A 24,217-nucleotide genomic window follows, 5' to 3' on the forward strand; every position below is an offset into this window, starting at 1 on the left:
GTTTTCTAAAGTTGCAGATGGAATAGGTAGAAGTCGTAACAGCATTTTCTAGAGGCTGATAGCAGCACAGGGTGCTGAGCAGAAGGTAGAGCCTGGCAGGGAAAATGAGCAAAGGAGGAGCTGAGGGAGAGATTAGCTCAATTGTGAGAGGTATTTCATTAAAGGAATCAGATGGAAACTTGTTGAGGAAGCAAGAGCTGCCTGGTATGAAAAATAACAAAACATGCTTTCCGAGCGTCCCTGCCTGCTTCAACGGAAAATGAATCTGGAATATTGAACAGCAACAAATTAATCTGAGAGCTTGTATATGCAGTGCAGGAAATTCCATTTTCTTTTCATTCATTATTTAATATGAGGGAAATGTATAATTTTGAAACACCGGGCAAACTTTTGACTGACACCCTGCTGTGAGAAAGACTTTACCTGGGGATGTCAGCCCTTCTGCCAACCCAGGGATGGGGTTGCCTGGTGTATCCAACTATAAGGCATCTGCTGACCCCATGTTTCTCGGGCTCGGCAGAGATGGGGGAGCTGGGGATGTCACAGCCCTGGGGATGAGGGATGGGCAGCTGGACCACCAGCAATGGGGATGAGGAGTTAGGAGGGGTGAGATGGCACAGGGGGGGAGGAGGAAGGTCTCCCATGTCTTGCCAGTAATGGGTCTCTGGTCAGAGTGGTCCATGGATGGTTCTTCTTTTTGAAAAGAGTGAATCATCAGTAGGTGACAGAAAAATATCCAACTTTGCAGCCCTAAGACGTGGTTTTGTGGAATTCAAATTCTGCTGCTGTCTGAAGCGAACAACCAGAAATTGTCTTAAACCAAGAGGCAGGAAACCCAGGAGCGCTGCAGGCAGTGTCCTCTTCACAGAGATGGGGGACAAGAAATGGCAAAAAAATGTGTAGATCAGAAGTAATTTCTGAACTCTTTGTGAGCTGTTGGAGAGCCATTTTGAGGGTTACTCTTCCTATGTTTCTATTCTATGCAAACATTGTTATAAAGTTTTTACCCAAGGAGGTATTATCTAGTGTTAATATAGAGGAAAACCTTTCCCTTTACCTAGTCTGATGAGCTTTTCCCTCCGGTCATGTCTGGAGCAGCTAATTCTGGCCAAGTTCCTTTTCAGCATCACTGGTCCCCAGTATGTGGGGACAGAGAGGGACTGGAGCGTGTTAATCCCAGCTCAGTGTATCGTAGTGTCACAGCAAACCTGACTGTGTTTCCTAACAGATCTTCCTGGAGCTGTTTTTCCTGTCTGTTCTAATCCAAACATCCCAGCACAAATGATAAGATATAGAATGTCGGGATGATACGATAAATTACATGGATCAAATAGGAGACAACAGAGAGGAGAAAAGAGATTACAGCTCTTATTGTGCAATCTTTCCAGAGGAGGCAGAAAGTTTTATTACAGAGAACATTTATTAAATCTATATCTGACAGTGTAAATATCATTAAGAAATGCTACTTATTTTCTCATGAATCTGTTAAAAATAATAACCCATAGAATTAAATATGTTAGTGAAAGTAATAATAAAATGCATGCAGCAAAATGGTTGGGCTTGAGAAAGAGCCCAACTCTTTCTCAAATTTCCATTTGCTGGCTTCATGTTGAACATCATTACACTCAAAAGTCACAGTGTGTTACTCTCCATTATGTTCCCATTCATGAGAAAATAACACAAGCCAGCAAAGGGCTATAATTTTTAGGTAGCTGTTCTAATGGAACTTCCCATACCAGCAAAGAAAATCACGGACCCAGAGGGACTCATCTAGACCAGGTTCTTTGCTCTCTCCTCCATCGCCATGGTATTTTTAAGAAGCAATTTATGGCAAATAATGTTTTTAACAAATACTTTTTTGGCCATCCTGCATGACTGTCACTTTTATTTGCCTTTCCTGCACCAAGTGCTCAAAGCAAATTGCTTCAATTTTTAAAAATAGCTGGAATATATTAGTATCAGCTGCTTTATGGCCTGACCCTGAATATAGGGTTTATATCAGTGGGAGTAAATGGGGCATTATATCCGCCTGAAAGGTCTCATGAGATTATTGAAAGGGAACCACTGGTCAGAGAGCATTTCTAAATTGCTTATTACATAATTATTATAATATGCATAATGCCTCATATGCATTAAAAATTCAACTGAAATGACTCTGATTTTGAAAATAACCATATAGTAAGTAAAACCCCCCGTACTTTAAATAGTAGAATTTAGAATATTAATAATTTAAAGTGTATATATAATGTGTATCTGTATATACACTCACTTATGAATTATATATATGCAGGCTGTACCAAATGTGTATTTAAACACTTAACCTTTCCACATAGGATAATTTCAAGTGTTATGTCCCATTGGATTATTTTTTAAAGTTTCAATTTCAATTAATTATAATTCAAAAATTCATAGCAATTCATATTGCAACGTATTCGTATTACTAATAGCAGCAAAAACACCATCAAACTTGACTTAATTCTAAGAACAATATGAGATTAGTATTTTCAGCCTATGTGAAGAGGAATGTATGAACTCTTCTTTACTGGTGTGGCTTCTTACCAAAATTCCCTGGTTGAGCTAAAGAAAACCCAAAAAGTTCTTCAAATGATAGTACAAAAACCCCTTGCATTTTTATAAAATAGAATTAAAATATTGCTCGCCTATCACTGGATTTGGGAGAAGCTTTAAGGTGTATGACCATGCTAGTTTGCTCACCTCACGATAAATGGAATGGAAGGAAGAAAGAACGAACTTCTGGTCCCAAAGGGGGGTAGAGTTGAGCTCTCTTACTTTTCAGAAGCCAGATCACACTCCCGCTGTGTTGCCAGATGTTGCCATCCAGCTGTTACTTCCAGGCTCCGAGGAAAAATCCAATTAAGTGCACACGTGTGGCAGCTTCATTAGAACAGGCGCAGCCAAGTGTGACACGGTTTTGTCTTTTACATTGGCGAAACAGTAATTTCAGGGCCATCACTGTCTCTTTAGCACAAGGATATCTGCTCCTGTTCAACAGAGATACTCTACCTTAGACAGCCTGGCCACTCCATTGTGTACATTGTACCTGTGAAAAGCCCTTTGGAGTATCTAAGTCCATAATTTAGAAATCCTTTGGAGTCACAGTGAAGGCAAAAGCGAGTTGATTCTTTATGATTTCCTTCCCAAACCAATTAGTGGTGATTTTCCTGTGAGCTGGCATAAGTGGATGCTTCATTTTAGCAGTGAAAGATCTGCTATCAAAATGCAATAGTTTCATGGAGGAAGATCTAAGCAAAGAGAGAAGATCTTGAACTGAACACCTGGTAGTATCCTTCAGCCACAACATGAGATTCAAGGAAGAACAATCAGATGGTATCATCTTCCAAAAGGCAAAAATGCGAGCATCCCGCCTACATTCTAGTCCAGGAAAGCCAGAAATATATATAGAATCTACTATTTATGTAGCATATGTTATAACAAAGCTACTGCTGGAATCTGTACCTTCTGTCATCTTCCTAGATAGCAGTAATATCAGGTGTGATGCTGCAGGAATTAACCCTTCAGCTTGAAGCCCTGGTTTCCTGACCCCGAAGCACCATGGAAACACCTGTATTTCATTATTGTTTCTGTAGGGTTTGAGTCAGAATCTGTTTAAGGTAAGTCAGCCTCTGGTTATTACAGGGTTCTCCTCTGAAAATGTCCTCCGGCTACTCATCCGGCAAGGATGTAATTTCCAGAGCTGTCACCTCGATAGTGCTCATCACGTTATGGTTGCTAGAAAGAAAGCTCCCAGCTATATTTCCAGCCTCGTGCTGTGTGTGTTTTGTTATTGAAGGATTCTTGGATCCTTCTACTTTCCAAGCATGAGAAAAGTAATTAGATTTGAATACTACACATTTCTATAGCTACATAACCATATTTAAAATTCAAAGATAAGCTACCAAACGGTGCAGGAGATGGCAGAGAGGTCTTCTATACTTACTGCTGGAGAAATAGGAAAAGGAGTGAAATGAAAGCCCAATTAAGACCAAAAGCAGAGTTTTCTTAGTGGAGGACACAGATGCCAAGGTTAGAGCTACTGGAACACTAAAGTTTTTGTTTGATTGCAGCTCCTAATTGCACAGCTAGGAGAGACAGTTTCATAAAGTTCATTAACCTGTTACTTGACCTTGATTTAATCTCCAGGCTGTGTTATTAGTCTGCAACAACAGATCCGAAGGCCATTTTTGCTCTTGTAAATTAAGCTTTACCTGTGCTGGGGCAGGAGATAGATACAGGTTTTAAAAACCAAACCTAATCTTGTTAAACTATTTTACAAGTAATTTTTTTAAGTGCTAGAAAGTCAAACCACACAGAGAGCCACAGTAAGAAAAAATCCTGTCCTCAACATAAGTAGCAAGTTTGTTGCTGCTAACTTAATTCTATTGAAAACTGTCCCATTACTCTGTATAGTTTATGGACTTGAATGGCTTTTCCTGCAGCAGGAGATGTTTCATAACATGTGTAGATATCTGACCCAAAGAGAAACATTGTATGAAGTGCTACTACCTACCTGAAATAAATGCATGTAGCTTCTTTGGTCTCCAGCTGAGAACCTGTCCTGGTGATGCTGCCCAGATACCAACAGTGAAGTGTGGACCAGGCTCTGCTGGGCTGCATATCTGTACCAGCTGCAGGAAGGGATGATTATTTTCTGGGTCCTTTGGAGGAGACACAGCAGGGAGCAGCTCCCAAAGGTGGCCAGTACCTGTTTGAAGCTGTGATTTCTCAGTCTGTGTGAATTCCTCATGAATTATTGTCTTGAGGACTCGGTAAAAGCTGTGGCTGAAGTGCAGGTAGTCCAGCTGACGTGCTGCGCCTCTCCAAGAGAAATCAGAAGAATGAGGTTCCTCAAACAAATAATAATAAGAAAAATAATGAAAATCAACTCTTGGAAGCGTTTGGTTGTACCTAATGTTTCACACATCAGCCAGGTGAGTGCAAAACCAGTAAGACGTAATGTGAGAGGGAACAGGTTGAAGGCTCAGTAACCTGCACGTCCTTTTTTGCAGCAATGGGGACACATCCGTACCTCTGCTTACCCACACCATTGGTCATCACTGGCTCTGGAAAAACAGTGTAGTTCATTCCTTGAGACAAAAATATTTGTCAAAACAGCAACTTTATTCCTAAATGATCGTTTTCCCTGGATTGCCAATTTTGTTGCTACTTTACAGGGAAGTTTCAGTGAACTCAGCACTATAATTACACTGATCTACCTAGGAGATGTTGGCTACTTAGCTAGTTTACTACAAAATTTTAAAGCAGAGTGGAATCCTTTAAATTAATTTTAAGCACAGTCACTAGAGATTACTACTACCTCTGACAGCAGTTTATTCCTATCAAATTGAATTGTAAACATGCTTTACCAATCTGTTTAGATCGTATGCTGCACTCTTGGGATACAAAGAGTCTTTAACGTGAATTACTATTATAGTAAACATACAACAACATTTCCTTCAGTGAAATGAACACTCAGAGACCAACATTCATTAGTTAAACTTGAAAACTCAGGTTTAATTTTACAAGTTCGGATCAAAACAGTGGGGAACATAAATGTCTGGCTAAAGTAATTAAAAACAAACAAAAAAAAAAAAAAACCCCAAACAACAAAAACAAACCACCTTTATGACTTTAAGAAGTACCTTAGTATTTTATAGATTAACAACTTGGAACATCATTTCACACTTAATCAGTAATCCAAAACCTTTTACTTTGTCTAGCCTTAAATACTTCTCCATAGACTTACACAGGCATAATTAAAATTAAGATGAAAGTTAAACATAGGCAGAATTATGGCCTCACATCCGCGCAAGTAACACCAACCTTGTCTTTTTTACAAAATTAGGCACACACAAAGACAGCCAGAAGAGAGAACACACAGAATGACAAAGTTACACTGAAGTGCCATTCTGTTTAAAATACAGATTTTTGTACCACATGGAGACATTGTAACCTTCTACAATACTGAAACACCTTCTTACGAAGGTATACATAAAACCTTCATATGAACTGACTGTACTCTTGCAATTTTATAGTAAAAAGTATTCTAAGATGATAAAGAAAATTGAAAGATAGCTCTGAAACAATGAGAAAATTCAGTGGTGTGCCCAGTGATGCTTTGCAGGCATTTTAGCTCCATTGCAAGGTGTAGTCTTGGCCTAATTGAAGCTGAAGACTGGTGATTGTCAGGAGCTGTGGAAAACCAGACAACATAAACAATTAGTAACTACTGTGAAGAACCACTCCCTTGTCTGTGTTCAACAGAGAACATAGAGGCTTCTCATTTAAGGTTATAAGAATGCCTTCCTCTTCCTCTGCTTTTGTGTTCGTAGCATTATAAACATAGTTTAACCAGCATAGATTTTTGGATTTCTGATCATGAGGCTCTGATCCCTTCCCTTCATTCAGAGGTATTTTGGAACTGAGGTTACTTTTATTTAGAAAAAGAAAGGAAATTTTTAAAGGCAGCGAAACTTAGAAGACATCGTAATTCAACTGTGCATATGAAATCCTTTTCTTTCCATCAAAAATTCAACAGCAGAATGAGATACTTCCATCCTCTTTTAAATTTTTAACTCATCTTTTGGGTTATATACAAAACTTGTGTAGTTCTGGCTTTCCGTGAAACTATGATTTAACAGAATACTGATTTTCAAAGGCAGTAAGATTCCCAGTAACAGAAGAGTTTGGGCAATCTTCCTCTACCAAAAAACTGGGAATACAGAACGTCTCAGCAGTTCTATTCATATTTGAAAGATGCTCTACAGGAGTTCTGGCTTGACTGGCAATTCAGTTATACACATTTATTTCAGCTGCCTTTCGGAGGGCTTGATTTTATTGTCCAGAAAGGCAGGAGGGAGGAAACACCCTGGACAGACACAACCCAGGCAGATGGAAACACCTGGTGCTCTGAAGTTGGTGGAAGGAATGCCAATAATTTTAGAAGTGAGATTTGACTTATACATGTAGGAACCCCGTGTTGCAACACCTACAGCCTAAAGATGACATGACAAAAGAAGAAATGGAAATAGGTGAACAGGGCTGGGAAATTAAAATATTGTCAGACAAGACTGACAAGTACAGGGTCAGGTAGAGACTATGAAAATACTTGTAGCAGCTTTTCCTCCTTCAAATCTCACAGGTTGCAAGTAAGCTATTCAGGAGAGAGGAAACCAAGCACAACCGAAAATCTACCACCTTTCCAGTCAGAAGTAGTTTGGGTTCTTTGACAGTAATTTCTATGCTTTAAAGCTCTATCACACTTACTGTACAATATTTACTATACATTAAACAATGTATTACAGAATCACAGAATGGCTGAGGTTGAAGGGACCTCTGAAGATCATCCAGTCCAACCCACCTGCTAAAGCAGGTTCGCCAGAGCAGATCAGACAGGAATGTGTTCAGGAAGGTTTGAATGTCTCCAGTGAAGGAGACTCCACAACCTCTCTGGACAGCTTGTCCCAGGGCTCTGGCACAGTAAAGAAGTTGCTCCTCATATTCAGACGGAACCTTCTGTGCTTCCGTCTGTGCCCATTACCCCTCATGCTGTCACTGGGCACCACTGAACAGAGTCTAGTCCATCCTCTTGACACCCACCCTGAGATATTTATAAACATTAATGAGATCACCTCAGTTTCTCTTCTCCAGGTTGAACAGACCCAGCACAATTATATAATAATTACCTGATGGCAGTTTATATATCTTGCTGCAATATATTTTAAATACAGTATTGCAGCTGAATCTCCAAAGGTTTAAGTGCACATATGGGGTTGCGAAGGTGGCATTACCCTGCAAATGGCATCTCACCTGCTTGCTGGCAGTGTATTCCATGGTGTGAGGTGATGCGATGGTCATGCCGTTCTGCTGGACGGTCACCTGGCTAACGCTGCTGGGCACACCCAGGACTTTAATGTCGGTGAACATTAAGTTGTTTGGATCAGTGTAACCGCGACGCAAAACCTTGATATCTAAAACATTCTGAAAGGAAAAGGAAAAAAAAATAATATTGGAGGTTGTTATTAGACTGGTACAAATCCACCTGAGCTTTTCATCTGCTTTCCTGCCCTCCCAGAACAGCTTCTCTGCCCCATCATCTCCCTCAGCCCTCACAGGTTCCCTCTCATCTGCGGCTGCTGGGATTTTAAGTAGATTCTGGGCACACGGTTTCTTTGGGGCATAACCAGGTCTCGCAGGTCTCCAAAAATCAAAAGCCACGTTAAACAACCAGGGATGTTGCCAGCTGGTTCACAGCCCGAGTGTGATCCTGTGTAAATGTGCTATGATAGAATTCTGTGTATTTAGTGCTCAGAGGTTATTACTGTTAGTGTGAGTATTTTCCACTGTTGGCTGATTCAAGACATCTTTAATTAGTCTTTCTTTAGCCACTTTTTCTAAGAGCAGGAAAAGGTACATTTATTTTCTAATCTCCTTGCAACTGCAAATACTGAATATTAGCAAAACAAACTTCTCTTTCTTAGCAATTAACATCCAATTATTTGACAAAGACAGAATTAAATGAGAAGAAAGTACAGTGTGAGTAAAATTAGAAGATATTCTGGCACCCTGGAAAACTAATGAAATAAGCATTTCTTTTAAACCAAAAATCCATATAATCACAGTGTAATTTAATTCCAGATATTCAATTGGCTATGGCAAAAAATAAAACCCAACATCCTAAAAATCGCAGTACTTAAAATAAACACTCCTGTTCATTGACTTTGTTACCCAGGCATGTATGCCAGATTCTGCTGCTTCCCTCCAGAACTAGGATTGCATACAATATGTATATTCTATGGTGAATAGGAGCAGAAATACCCTCCTTCTGAACCTGTGAACTTCTACATTTTGGAGCAGCAACATGGCTTGCACAACAAGGTAGAGAACAGCAAGGAGGATGCTGAACTTGAAAGATGAACCTCCAGCGCCCTTCTCACCAGCAAGGGCTGGTTTTCCTGGTGTGTCTGTTCTGACCCATCGATGTGCTCCAGATGTTCTGCTGTGATATGTGCTTTCACTTCACAGAAACGTTTATGAAATTAACTTATGCTTTCAGAATGATAACAGAAATTACAATGCCATAAATGTACACTCTGTTCAACAATATACTGTAATGGATAACGTCTGAATCATTTTGAAATTTGTTCTTATCACAGTCTAATCATATTATTGTAGTCTATTCAATCATGAGTGCAACATAATGTTAGGGTGGGATAGATATTAGATATTAAGAAGCCCCAAATTAAAATACCTACAATTAATAATACTTACCTGATTAGCAGTAAATGATGTAAGCAGATATACACCATCTTCATATGCATCTGTTAAAAATTAAAAAGAAAATAAAATATATTTGCTGTTCATCTTATTTAATACATTATCAAAATTTCAGTTCAAAAACTGTGTCTATGTACTATATACAAATATAAGGTATGTCTACCTATACATAAATAAATGTTTTGTATTTCCAGAAGACCTATGTTTTTATACATACTTTCTTGTTGGACTGCATGCTCTTAATATGAGGCAAAAATAAGAGCATTTTAGAGGTGAGATACAAAAGAAGGCAAATAAATGGCATTAGGAAGATCAGGGGTCTTAAGATCAGCAAGACATAAATGTTTCTTGAAGGAATGGGGGTTGTTTCCCACACTCACTTCTATTCACTGTGCAATTCCACATGACCACTACAGACATTGATGTTTCTTTGAAATCAGTGTTGGGTAATTTATCAATCCTATTATTCAGCACTAAATGAACTCATAGTAGTGCTGATAATCACGGGCATTGTAGGTTTTTGCCTTTCTGCATGACCGAAAACAGATCGCAGGCATCCTGGTGAGATGCACCTTGTAAATCTATGCTAATTTCATTTATCATCAGACTGCCATAAAAACAACCATCATTTCTAAATTCCGGTGCTAACAGGCAATGATATATGTGAAGTACTTCAAAATACACTGACACCATCCTGCAAATTTCCCTACAAAACAACACCATTTTCTGCATTACTTGCAGTAATCTCAGGTGATAGCTTCTTGCTATTACAAGGGCAATACCCTCTGGATGGAAAGGATAAATTACATTTAGTATCTCTTACCTGAAGACAATTCAAATTTACTAGTGTTGAATAAATTAATTGAAGCTTCCCACATATTCTATGGTTATGGTTCTTACAGGTTTAACAACAAATCTTTGTTAATGCACATAGCCTTAGGTCCAGGGCACAATTTCATTTATACACCATATTAATTCTATAAATTATAACATTATTCTGTTTCAATCAGGAAAAATCATTTTACTACAATGCTCATCTGGAGGTTTAATTTCAGTTTTGTCTCTGAAGGCATGTTCAGATATGTTCTCCAGAAATACGGTTGCTTTGGCCAGACTCCTTCATTTCCAGCTGCTCCTAATGCTCCTTCTCCAACATCCCATGCTACACTGAGAACTTCTAGGGCAGAAGCAACCACCAGCACTTCTTCTCCAAAGAAATACAGAGCTACACAGCCTCTCTGGACAACCTGTTGAAATGTTTGACCATCCTCACAGCAAAAAAAAAGGCTTTTACGAAGGCGAGAAGCATCATACATACCAATGCGAACCCCATCGTCCCAATAAAGCTGTCCTTCTGCAAACAGAGCGTCACTCAAAGCAACAGTGAGTCCCATCGCGTTTTTTCGGCTATGGGAAACAAAATAATGTTTAGTCAATTTCCTCAGCTAGTCACAATCCATATTTATCAAATATTAGAAAAATACTTTGAAATACTCTACGCCATTCAATTGGTCTCCCATACTCATCATTCTAGAGCCCATCCTATTAAATTTAAAGGAGGTCATTAAGAGGAAACCAAAACAAAAAACAGCTAAAAAGATCCAGTGCTACCATACATGTAGCTTCTCTGAGGACTGATAGTATTTCGATGTAATTGTGCAAAACTAAATTCTTAATTTTCAATTAACCTTACCTGTAAAAAGTTGTATTAGCAGGTCTCTGCCAAGCGAGGATGTGTCCACCTCGGATATGCAGGTTGATGTGTTCCAAAGGAGCTGTTAAAACTTTGAATTCTCCCCTAACACCAATATTCTCATCCTATTTATGAAAAAATAAAGAATTGCCCTTATTTTAGAGCATTTTTAGAATGAAATTATTTGCCATACAGATTAATTAGGAGTTGGTACTGCAGGATTAGCTATATAACGCGTTTAAGAAAAACTCTGAAATTTCATATCTATAAAAGACTGTAGCTGATGGCAGCCAAACTGATGGGGTCAGCAGGTGATTTTTGATGCCTGTTCTTCCTACTACAAAATCTTTTCTTATTTTCTGTGAATAAGATGATGTGGCTAAACCTGTTGTGCCTTTCTCCATTCTAGCATTCCTTAGCAAACAAAACAAACCCCTCATTTGAGGTTAAAGTCAATAGAAAGACTTCAAATTAAAGGCATTATTTCACTTCAATACATCCTAACTGGGATCATGTTATACATAATTATATAGGAATTATTATCAGCTAAGTGATGTTATTTTGCTAAGAACTGATACTGAATGCAAGTTTGTAAAAGAGCAAGAGTGTTCACACCTCACCAGCACTCAGCACATCCTGCTGCTGTCTGAACAGCACTATGAAGAAGACATATAACATATAATTTTAAAAACTACTTACGGTGTGGTAATCATACCAGCGGGCATTGGGGAAGTATGCTTTCACCGTTCGAGCACCCTGGAATTGAACATACACATTTTAGGTCAGTTAAATCAAGAAGCAAAGTTTAGCTAGCGTGACTTTAATATTTTCCTAAGTGCTTAAGAATGTACCTCTTGCATCACGGGGCTGATGAGCAGCGCAGGTCCCCAGAGGAACTGCTCATATACTTCCCAGGTTGCTCTGTCTTCCACAAACCTGCAAGTTAATAGAATAACGATTAGATATTGGGTGCTGAATGTTTCCAAAGTGTTCCTTCTGCAAGACATTTTTGTCAGTAATTGAATCAACTATTGCTAGTATCTACTATTTCCTCGTCTTTACTCTAGTATTAATAATTCATCGATCAATTAGTTCTTGCCAAGAATGCATAGAGATCATTATATGAAACTTATTAGAGAAATGCAAGCTGTTACTTAGCTTTCTTTTTATTTATTTATTTTTGGGTTTTTTGCAATTTCTTTGCATTTGCTTTTCACTGTATTCAGATCACAAAACTCAGAAGGTGTGTTGTGCTTGGCCAGCACTAGTAACACCATTAGCTAGTGGACAGACTGGGAACCACTTTCTAATTTATGCCACTGTTTTCTTAGACACTTGCTTTAAAAAACAGCAAGTCAATGCATGCAAACAAATCAACGTTTCTCTGCCAAGACATACATGTAGACTCTAGACCACATCTGAATTGTCCCCTAAAGCAAATATCTTCATCCTATTTATGAAAAAATAAAGAAGTCTTCGACAGAATTGCCCTCAGTTTTTCTTTTTAAAATTAAATGATTATTTTTTCTACAACTCCACAACAGAAGGAGTTAAAGCTTTTGTAGGTACTGCCCCACTTGACAAGGAACAAAGGTGGGTATTATTATTATTATTATTATTATTATTATTATTATTATTATTTATTTTGGGGGGGTTTCCTTTGGTTTTTGTTGGTTTTGGGTTTTTTGTTTGTTTTTATTTTAATCTACTATATCAGCTTGGACAGGCCCCCCCCAAAAAAGCCACTTCTACCTGCAAAATTCTCATGGCTTGTGGCAGAATTCCTTCTTTTTTCCTAGAAGATTTTGTCCAGCTGTTTTTGCAACATTTATTCTTTTGATTCTCTATAAGCCTGAAGAGGCTAAAGGTGAGATTGAACATTTAAATATTACTCCTAGAGAAGCAAATGTTCAATTTTGCATAGTAAATAATGGAGAACTAGTGTTGTTTAAATGAGACTTCATATTGAAAGCTCATATTCTCAACCTCTTTTTTTTTCTTAAAAAATTTTTTCTCTTAGATATAGCAATTTTTATTTTAAGGACTGTCCTAACTACAGAATTTCTAGTGGAAAGTCCTGCTGAGGAGAGCAAAGGAGTCGCACTTACTCATGGAGTACGGGGCGAACCACGGTGCTGCCATGGGCATGGGCATCATACATCAATGTATACAAGTAGGGTAACAGGGTGTATCTTATATTTAGCACATGCTTGGAAATCTCCACAAACGTTGAGTTCCAGGAAACAGGATCTTGCCTCTGAAAGAAAAGAGACCATCATTAGTCAAGCTGGATTGTTTTTGTTCAGAAAACCTAAAACAAAAAAATTCAACATAGCAAGACAAAGATGAGGAAATTCCTCTGCTCAACTAAAGCACCTTCATTTATTAATCCTTCAATTAAGGAGTAAGTGACACTAAAATCAACAGGTATCACTCTCAGCACTAAGAGGGGAACTGGAGAGAAGGAACATGAGAAAAACATGGGAGGGGTGCTGTTTAATGCAAAGTGTCCCAAAGAGGCGACACATCCCAGTGTGTATAATTTATTATCCCTCTTTTCTGCAGGGCACCATTCAGGACTTGCAAGAAGAGGCCCAAGCGCTAATGACTGACGTCAGGGAGCACTTTCCATCTTTATTAAATGGACTGAACAATACCTTGGCAAATTGGGTAAGACTGGAAGCAACATGATAACCCTGAATTTGCAATTTCAAAAGCTTTAAAAGTCCTATCGAAAGGTGTGCCGCTGCAAGATAAAGCACATAGGTTTTGAAAAGGAGACTTTAATCCATTAGATATATGCCATATAAATAGCTTTACTCTGCTAGACAGGAAGCTTTCAGGGGAATAGAAGTGCTGTTTCCATTTTTCCTTGATTTTTCCAGTTATCTTGTTTTACAGCTCTCTACAATATAGTCCTTAGCCAGCACAGGCCAACATTTAGGCAATTATTCTCCTTTATTCTTAAAAGAAATACAATATCTGATGGTGGCAAATGTGCAAAGCACTGAAATTGCCGAGCATGACTCCAGAATCTTATTACACTGTGCCATTCTCTCATTTCTTCCATAATTATGGACAATTAGGGCTGAGAGCACCAAGGTCAGCTTAGCTCCTTTAAGTGTGTTTGCCATAAAAGTGCTCTATTTTAATCTTGCTGGTGTGGTGTGTTTAAAAAAAAGTGTTTAAAAATGGCATGCAGAGAAAAAACAAGCTAGAATTTGATTCAGTAAAGGAAACTTGGAATATTCTTCTTTCAAATGGCCCAAATCCCAGAGCAGGCCCTCTGTGGGTATAAAGTCTCCCAGGTGAAAGGGAGGCTTACAGCAGATTGAGTGTATAAATAAAGACAATTTTTATTTAATAAAGCGCCAAATATGTTCTTGTCTTGTCCGTTTTGCTTGGAATGTACATTTTTTGTTGGCAGGCCAGTTTGTGTGATGTCCCGGCTGGTTTCTACATGCTCATTACAAAGGACCAGTTGTTAGCAACCATTAAAAAATTGCAACTCACCCTTGTTCCTTTCTCATTGTGATTCCTTGAATAGGGATAAAATGCACCCAGCTGCATCCAGCGAACACACAGCTCGTACTGCGAGTCTCTGAAGAAGCCACAGATATCAGCTCCTGTCTGGAAGTTTAAAAATAATCCTATTGGAGTACAATAAATTCATGTACAGCATCAAGATAATTAAATGTAAGGTAATAAGTCATTAGCTTACGTAAGATATTCCAAAGAGACTGAACTCCATCATACCTGAAAGGAAGAATAATTCAAAATTATTAACTGGTTGGGTTTTTTTCCCCTTTCTTTGGTATGCTATTGGTTACATAGGTAATACCTACAGTAATACTGAATGAGAAGGAAAAAGAACAAAAACAAAACACAAACCCCATGATTTCTCTAATGTGTCATGTTTTTCTCATACAGAAAGAGATGGGAGCTGGTTGGTCAAGAGTAAGCAAACAGAGTGGGAAGGTGGCTGGTCCCAAGGGAATAAAAGAATTCTCAGTACACGGTGCAGAAGTGAAGGAGTATAAAAGGAACTGAGTATGAATTCTGTTTGCTGAACTAGGGGGTTCAGCTAAAACAACATGAATACTAATAGCTAGTATATGAAGGAAAAAAAGAACTGCTGTGGTGGGTTGACCTAGGCTGGACATCAGCCAAGCTCTGTCACTCCCTCCTCAGCAGGACTAGGGGGAGAAATTAAGATGGAATAAAATCTCATGGGTCAAGATGCAGTTAAATAAAGCAAAAGCTGCACACAGAAGCAATGGAAACCAGAAGATTCATTCTCTACTTCACATCAGCAGATGGTGACCAGCCACTTCCCAGGAAATAAGGCTTCAGTACATGTAGCAGTCGCTCCAGATGACAAATGTTCTAATAACAAATGCTCCCCCTCCTTCTACTTTGATCAGTTGGGGTCAGCTGTCCTGGCTGTGGCCCCTCCCAAAATCTTGCCCATCCCCAGAGTACTGGTGAGGGGGCACGTTGGAGAGACAGCCTTGGTGCAGCTGCCAAACCATTGGTGTGTTATCAACACCAGGACCATGAGGCCTCTTAACCAGAAAATTAACTATCTCGGCCACACCTGAAACAACTGCACACAGAATATTTTCCTTCTACGTACCAATAATAGATTTAGCCAGCTGATCCCAAGCTGCAGTGTTATCGCCGAGCCAGTGTCCTGCCCATTTTCCACTGCTGGGATACGTGGAACGGGTAATAACAATCCCACGCTCCTTGGTGACACTCTGCAAACCCCTGATATTGAAAACAGACAAAACCAAAACAAAACATTGAGAAATATTACATGGGAAATATTACATAAGACCCTCCTTGACAATAAACGGTAGGGCTTATATTTTCATAGCGTAAGGCGGCATTGTTGTGTGCATGAATATACACACATCCAATCCAGATGTGGTTGTTGTGGCAATTTGCTGTGATTCACGCAAAACACAGCAGTGTCAGCCAACCTGCAGCTGGAAAGCGGTGACAAAACAAGGAGGTGCTAAAAGGAGAAAATATGAATGTAGCCCAACTTGCTCATTTTCTAAGGGCTCCGCGATGTATTCCAGGGCACATCATTCCTTTCTTAAAGTGCCTGACAACTTGCAGTAACATAGTTTAAAAATAATTTAAAACAGAACTCATACCGAAAAGATAATAAAGGGAAAAAATAGAGGTGCTGGGAATATTGGACCTGTCAGTATATCTCTAGTTGACAAAAAGAGATTGGAACAGAAAAAAATAAGTCATGGATCTGTAGTCACTTCAGAAGCACCCAAGATGACATGATATCAATATAAGATGACCACCATGGCTTTGTCTAGAAGCAAACATTAAACCCGTGGGTTTCTGCTTGGGGCAGGTAACAGGTCTTACAGCTGAGGAGTGATTCCCAATGTGTGCAACTACCTTGGCCATAGCTGACCTATTGGTTTGATCACATTTGGCTTCCTCAGAAGCAGAAATTTCGACCAGAGGTTAGTAACCTTTTGAGGATAGTGTGACTTATTTCCCTTTCCCAAACTAGAGGTACAACCCTACGGGGCAGGAAAGCCACAAGCACTTGACTTTGGGGCACAGAAGGAACCATCACACCAGGCAAGGACTGTCACGGACTTCTTAGGGTGCTTCAGCACTGCAACCCTGTGGCCTTGCTCAGGGTCATTACTACTGGGAGACTGTGGCTTGGAATGACTCTGGAGACAAGCTCCTGAGTCTCCTGGGGTGCAAGTGTGAATGAGCTGAATGGACAACCGATTATTATCTCAAATGATTTAAAAAGAAAAATCAAATCAAATAAAGCCTTTGCCATTACCACACTGTGCCTCCAAAGGTAACCAAGAAAGCTTTAGCAAAAGAAATTAAAATTGCTGCGTTAATCGGAATTTAGGCTTCCTAGTTGCTCCGCCAAGGATCCGTACACCTTTCTCTGCAGCACAAGCTGTTGGTCTTTGCTATGTGATCATCACAGATGCATCACTGCTCCCCTTCCTCAGAACACTTCCTCTATAGCCGTGCACACATGCTGGGAATCATTACAGCAAACCACTAAACTGCAATACTAGTGAGAAAGGTGCCCTGATTAAACGACGCTGCTCTCCAATGCCAGCGCCACAATAATTGCCTAAACCGCTACTTCAATAAGGCACTGTTTGTTTATTTTTGTACAGAATTTGCAGCTTCAATGACACTATAATTACAGCAAAAATACACAAGTCACTTAAATTACAGTAGTAATTAAACTAAACTAATGTGCTGTAATTATTTCTTCCAAGACAAACAGTAAGTTTTCTAGTATCTTTTATTTCTTTGCAACGCACTATCAAACATTTTCAGCCTCTGCTTGGCTTACCCTACTTCAACAATGCTTTGGAAACTGCAGTTGAATTGCAAATGTAAAGCAAGTGTATGTTACACACAGAACTGCTCAAGGATGAACACAGCTGAGTGTTTTGCTGACTCGAGGTGCCAGCTCTGTGCTCCAGGACTGAGCGAAAGCTTCTCCATGAAAAGCAATTTCTCATATCACAAAGCCCAAATTTACCTCCAAACCATTACTGTATTCACTAGTGAGGGTTCTGGTTTTCAAGTGTATGCAAAACCCTCATCATGAAAGAAGAGTGTTAAGCCAGTATCCAGGAGCTCTCTCTGTCTAATGGCTGGAGTACTAAAATGACACTGATAGATAAAGAAACTGCTGTTCACTTTTAAATTATAGGTTTTTGTGAGTTTTGTGTGTGAGGTATCGTCTTGTTTGGATGGTTTAGCGTCAGAATAAATTACTATTACAGCATGCCTTCAGTTGCACAATTATTCCTTCAGTTAGTACCAAAGACCAAATTGGCAACTGAGAGCTGACATACAGATAAATATTTAATTTAAAAAATAAAACAAAACAACCCCCACAAACATAACCTCACATTTTTCTATTAATTTGAAGTGCAAGAACATCTGTATAAACTATGTAATTTATTGCAGTCGTTTCTGTACCCCTCGAAACAGAAGAAAATATTTCACAACATTTCAGTTCTTACTTGAAACAAAGGAAGGATTGTAAAGTTCCTCTTACTGTTCAATTATTGTCTGTTTACAATGCCCAAATCACCTGTGGCTTGGCCGACAGCAGAGGACCAGACGTTCCTTTCTGTCCTGTCAGCAATTTCTCTCCTGCCTTGACTGGCAGTGCTGCACTGGCTGCCCGAGCCAACAGGCAAAAATTCCAGCAGCCTTTACATTTGCTTGCTTTATGGTAAGATCAAAGTTACCAAGGGCTTTAAGGTCGTTAAGATCTATAAAGAAACATTGTTCCTTACTTGCTCCTTGAATTGGAAATGAAACAGCACAGCTATATTATCATTAGATCAGACATTATCTCAAGCAGGCTGGGGTGCTATTCAGAAAGGAACTGATAACGACGACTGCCTTGAAGTGAGAAAATAAATTCTTAAAAGTAAAGCCTCACGCACACACTTTGCATTTTAAAAGTTACTCTTTCCCCTTTTCATTACTACTCAATTTGTTTTTAATAGAGGACGTTATTGAGCCCTTCTCAAAGTAACATTGTTAAAAAACTATATTTATTTTCTCTTACTAGAAATATAGTACAAAGGAAAAAAACTTTCAACCCCAGGAGTGAACCAGGCTGTCCTAGCAAAACCTAGAAACAAAAAGTATTTTCTATTTTAATTACGTTAATTATGTGAGACTATCACTAAGTAATTACTGTTCCAACAGCTGATGACAATGTTCAGTCCTGTTTCCTGTTCTACCTCTGCTGGAAGGGCAACTGTTGCATTTAAATGCATTGGGACAAAGAAATGCTCCATGTCAAGTAATTATATCCAAATTAAATTATATGAGAAACTGCACCATGGCCATCTTATTTCATAACACAGGTCAGCAATTCAGCTCACACAACATCTATATGGATGAAGCCGTCAGAACTGGAATACAAAGAATTCCTCCCCAGTGAGGTGAGCAATAAGTTTCTTTAGTATTAGACATGGGTAAACTGTCTTCAAAACGTACCTTGAAAATTGTGTCTGCTCGAGATCAGTGATTTTAAAGCTGCTAAGCTCAAAATAAAGACTTTGCCTGCTCTGCCCGAGACAGCGATGCAGCTGCAGGTCTTCACCTGCTTAAGCAGGTGGTTGGGTTGTTCTCTTTTATCTCACCCCAGGTGCAGAAGGTGTTTATCACAGTGAAACCATATTATGGAGACAACAGAAAAATCTGGAAAATTCACTTACTCTAGGGTAGGCTTTGTTTGTGACCATCCATAAAGACTGTGGACATCGTAATGTCTGACTGGGGTACCGTCCGGAAGATATTGTTGACCTTCCATGCATGGAGTTTTCACAATTAATCCCTCTGACCGAAGTCCCAAATCTAATGGAAAGGCAACAAAAATATTTGTTTTAATAATCAACATTCAATAATGATTTGATTTACTTTGCTTTAATTTTCCTAATCTCTTAGGCATTCAGTCTCTTTTAGGCAGATGTACTGTCATTTATTTATTTATAATTATAAAAATAGCATTTTCAAAATGGAATATTTCTAAAATTTCTGGTCAGGCATCTAGGATTGTAAATGTTTTAATGGCTTAGTTGCAGATGCTCTTGCTGAAGGGGATAAAAGAGTAAACAGAATATACCCAAATGCAAAAGATATTGCAAATCTTTGTAAAACACTTTCAAATCAGCCATATAAACAGAAAAATGAGTGTAGTGGAGGGTACGCTCAATGTCCGAATGTTAACTTCTTGACAATTCCTGAGGAACCATTCATAATAACTGAAGACAACACTAAGCAACAGGAGTATGCTAATAAATCATTAATAAATAATTACTAATTAGTAGCTCTTTATACCAGTATTTAAGTAAAGCCAAGTTAAGAAAGATAAAGATTTCAAGTATTTGACTGTATAGATAGATGGTAATGACAAGAGACACAAGGACATTTATTCTAAAATCTTAATTAATTGCATTATTCTTCTGAGAAAAGGGCAAAACAGAGCACTATGTTCTCTACCATGCCTAAAGCCAAGCACCTAGACATGAAACAGGTATCAAAACCCACATGCAGGCAAGTAGCTGAAAATAACTTCATTTTTAAAAAGTGCCATGCAGTTAGTGCTCTTACTGAAATAGATGGGGTGGAAGTGTGTCCACAATCTCAGAAATAAAGGGCCAGTTTCAATTAGGATTTACAATTTTATACACCTAAATTTAGGCATTTACACCACATATACCAAATAAGAAATTACATAGTAACCAGAATGACCTAAAAGTGTTTTAAGGAATGATCAAACTTACAAGGTATATATGGAGGCATATTTAGCAGTTCATTTCTACAGCCGCCAATGGCGCCATTCATAAAAGCTGCTGGTTCATTCATATCCTAAAAACACAGAGCAAAACCTGATTGTATTTGCTTTAAAGCTACAAAACACAATAAATTCTAAGTTACAAACAAGCAGCATTGTAGAAATCCTTTATTTTAACTAATGGTATTTTAATGCCAGATACCCTCTGAGCTTCAACAGCAGGACATATACAGTGAAATGTGGTGCTCTCTGCCAGAGCCTGGGAGAGGAAAAATATCCAGAAATTAAATGTATTTCTCCACTTACAATCCACAGGCCATCAAACTTGACACTTCTCGAGGGGTCGGTGGGATGGTTGTAGAACTCCAGGATTTCTCTCTTCCACCACTCCCTTGTGGAATTGCGGAAGAAATCTGGGAAAGCTGCATGTGCTCCGTAGATCTGTAAAAATAGCAAGAAAACAGAACAGATTGAGGAGGGAAGCATCCCACTGTCAAAATATTGGAATTTGTTCAAACAAACTTCTTTGGCTCTGTTAGGAGCTCTAGCCAGTTTCTATATATTATTCCTTCCATGAGACTGATCAACCAGTTTGCTGCCGTTTTCCTTAATTAATGTGCTGCTCTGTCTATGTTTGAGTCCGTAACCAAACCGTATCAACATTTACCTGTATTTGGGTTTGCTCAGGCAGTGACTCATTGACTATTACACCGGGAAGAAACGGCCAGACCTAATAGGACAACGGACATTTAAAAATTGTTAAACCACACTGAATATAAACTGAGCATCAGCAACAGACAGATATAATCATTTTTCAGTGATATCTATGTGCATGACAATAGAGAAGATAATTCAGTTTGTAGTATTTGTTCAATATATCATTTATAGCCAGGTAAAAATATACAATTAGCAGAGTTTCTCCCTATGGATAGCACTGAATTCTAGGCTAACATGTTGCTAACTTGGATACATGAAGCCTCTACTGTCATCAGTTTTTTTTAAGAACAGTACCTTGGAATATATAATGTCATTGGTATTGGGCCATTTTATGAAGACATCATCCTGCACACCTCTTGAGAAAGGAGGATAGTTGGTTTCATTTCCAGAGATGGTTGGATCCTACAATTAGAAACACATTTACCTCTGTGCTCAAGAAAGTAGTTTAGAAATGCTGTTGAATATATTCTGCATTCTGCAATGATATACTGAAATTCAAAAGCAGTATTTAAAACTGACCAGGATGATGATAAATCTCATTCCTTGTGCTTTTATTCTGTTAATCAGAGCTGGTAATCCAGTAAAGCGTGTGCCGATGGTGAAGTCCAGTTGTCTTTCCATATAGTCAATATCCGCGTATTGGACATCCTGCAGTTCAGAAAAACGATTAATGTAAAATTATTCTTTTTTTTTTTTTTTTTTTTTTTGGCCAAATACATATTTATTGAAAATCTGCCAAAATACTGAACTTCTGAAACACAAACTGGAAGCAGCAGTTGATTTCTGAGTAATGAACATAAATGAATATTACTCAGCCTATCAGCAAGTCCAATACAAAATAAAACTTTCACTACTGCATCTAGTCTGAGGGTAGAAATTAATACATGATAGAGAAAAAAAGTCCTGTATTTGTACTTATGTTACCATATCTAGAATAAAACAGCAGAAACTTGTTTTGTATTGAAATAGTGATGTTAATTATATTTAAAATGAAGAGTCACATTCTATTGACAGTACAATTTTGTTAGATCTATGTGCTATTCCAAATTTCACAACAACTACCTGTGCCAAATCACAGCTGACTTGACCCCAAAGAATATACCATTGAAATGACACTGCTTCATTTTTTTCCTCTTTCATTTTCTTATTGATCATTGTTCCTTCATAGCCAGCATGGCAAGAATCCATGATTGATTAAGGCATCTGAGTGCTTCTTTGGTATGAATTATAAGAAAAATAAAGCATCCTAATGCCTACATTTAACATGGCCCAGAGTGGGCAGAGATGTTCAACTCTGGCTCTGCTCTACCATGCTGGTGGTTTTTTTGGTTGGTTTTCAATTTTGTGTTTAAATGGTCTTAGTTAATACTCTGAAGCTACACATTCAGGCGTGAGCTCAAAAGTCCACTGCTACCAACATACATAGGGAATCCCAGCTGCCTGCATTTCATCCACCAGCTGGGAGATTTCTGAGTCATTCCTGTATCCATAGCGGCACAACTGGAATCCCAAAGACCAGTAGGATGGCATGACCGGTCGTCCAATCAGCTAAAAATAAAAAAAGGAATATTTGTGGTGAGTAGGTGAAAATAAAACAAACCAACCAAGCAAACAAAAGCCAGCATTAGTTTGTAGTAGAATAAGAATCCTACTGCAGTGTACTCCTGAACAACAAGTTCTGGTGTCGGGCCCAAAACCATGTAGAAGTCGAGAATTCCTCCAATGGTGCGGTACGTCAGGGCAGGCGTTGGCTGGAACGTCACATCTGAGAATGGGGGAAGAGAAAAGGATATTTGCAAAACAGTGGCCATAAAAATAAAATACATTGAGAAAAAAAAGTGAAGGTTTTCTTACCCATTGCATTGCTGTTAAGCAGGAGAACTCCATGGGCATTGCCATCTTCTTCAAGAGCCATGTAAAATGGCTGATAACCATAGGAATTCAACTTGTACTGCAAACAAAATACAATGCATTCTACTGAGGAAACATTTCAAGGATTCATTTGTTTACATTTATTAATTAATTTCATAAAAGATGAGGCACAAAACTGACAAACATACAACAAATGAACTCCAAAAGTATATGCTTAGGCCCTACACACCTACAAAACATAACAACCGATGCTCACTTCCAGCTTCACAATTTGACTTTGTCCTGTTCAGCCTGACCAGGCAGGAGAAAGCAAAGTTATTGCTGCTTTTAAAACTTGCTAATGAGAAATTCCTTCCCCAGGAGCAAACTGTCTCTTATTTTCAAACAGTAACAGGTCTTTATATGATTGGGAGATGCTAGTGACGTTCTGTTAGCTTTGATTTACTCAAAAGAGATTGAAACCTAAACTGGAAATTAAAGCTATAATCAACCATCACTATTTCATTGGTCATTCCTTGCAAATAGCAAACATTGCGCTGCCTCGCAGGAAATAACACAAGTATACGCGTAGAAATAAGATTTCTGATTTACCTCTGTAAGAGCTAATTTAATCCCAAAGTGGGGGGAATTGCCCTGACTCATGTCTAGCTTTCAGAATAATTAGCTGAGAATAATTAAAAAAAGGAGGAATGTGCTGTTATTTCTTAGCCCTTTGTTGTCTTCTGACATTTGAGCTCCACACGTTGGTCTCGCTGGTCACAAAGAATAGGTTTAGAGAAGACCGTTGCCATTGAGACAACATCCAAATTAGAAACCATGATAAATATGACCAAAGTCAATAATTGTGTCCTATACCAGTGGACATCCACTGGACTTTAAAGTCCTGCCAAGCACCTTTGCACTTTAGGCTTATCGGTCCAAAAGCTACGTTTGCTTCTACTTACAGTAGGAGCCTGATCCCTTGTGAACATTCCCCAGGTGTTCCAGCTCATGTTACGGCGAAACATGGTGTGCTCAGTTTCTCCAAATCCGTATATATACTGGGATGCTAAGAGGGTAGAAATCTGAATGAACATGTCACTGAACGTGAATGTGGGCAGCTGTGAATTCCAGCTAAAAGGGAAGGAAAAAAACATAATTAAGAACATGGTGTCTTCAGTGTCGTGTTTAGCTGGCAGATACTTATTTTAGACTACTCTTTTTCTCTGAAAATCTCACTCTTCAGTAAAGGTGGAATAAAACTTCCAGTTACTGAGAAAACTTAGAGCGCATGAAATGGGGATATCTAAGAATCT

The 24,217-nt window shown here is 38.7% G+C and overlaps 1 protein-coding gene across 1 annotated transcript in view; it reads right to left on the reverse strand.

The window, feature by feature from the left end:
* Positions 1-6,147: 6,147 nt before the first annotated feature.
* Positions 6,148-24,217, reverse strand: part of SI (sucrase-isomaltase) — a gene marked incomplete at its 3' end in the record, with an annotated part of 49,819 nt that continues 31,749 nt past the window's right edge. Inside the window, exons 27-47 of the mRNA XM_080349624.1 lie at positions 23,867-24,035; positions 22,905-23,001; positions 22,703-22,815; positions 22,473-22,598; positions 21,570-21,698; positions 21,345-21,452; positions 21,001-21,063; positions 20,640-20,774; positions 20,323-20,407; positions 19,255-19,393; positions 15,624-15,757; positions 14,709-14,743; positions 14,501-14,617; positions 13,096-13,244; positions 11,839-11,923; positions 11,687-11,743; positions 10,988-11,112; positions 10,613-10,701; positions 9,289-9,338; positions 7,828-7,998; positions 6,148-6,210 (exon numbers count right to left, since the gene is read on the reverse strand). Coding sequence (XP_080205750.1) covers positions 6,148-6,210; positions 7,828-7,998; positions 9,289-9,338; positions 10,613-10,701; positions 10,988-11,112; positions 11,687-11,743; positions 11,839-11,923; positions 13,096-13,244; positions 14,501-14,617; positions 14,709-14,743; positions 15,624-15,757; positions 19,255-19,393; positions 20,323-20,407; positions 20,640-20,774; positions 21,001-21,063; positions 21,345-21,452; positions 21,570-21,698; positions 22,473-22,598; positions 22,703-22,815; positions 22,905-23,001; positions 23,867-24,035 — 2,239 coding nt within the window. The remainder of the gene's footprint in view (positions 6,211-7,827; positions 7,999-9,288; positions 9,339-10,612; positions 10,702-10,987; positions 11,113-11,686; positions 11,744-11,838; positions 11,924-13,095; positions 13,245-14,500; positions 14,618-14,708; positions 14,744-15,623; positions 15,758-19,254; positions 19,394-20,322; positions 20,408-20,639; positions 20,775-21,000; positions 21,064-21,344; positions 21,453-21,569; positions 21,699-22,472; positions 22,599-22,702; positions 22,816-22,904; positions 23,002-23,866; positions 24,036-24,217) is intronic.

The sequence above is a fragment of the Nesoenas mayeri genome, assembly GCF_963082525.1.
Source record: "Nesoenas mayeri genome assembly, chromosome: 9".
Taxonomy (NCBI): domain Eukaryota; kingdom Metazoa; phylum Chordata; class Aves; order Columbiformes; family Columbidae; genus Nesoenas; species Nesoenas mayeri.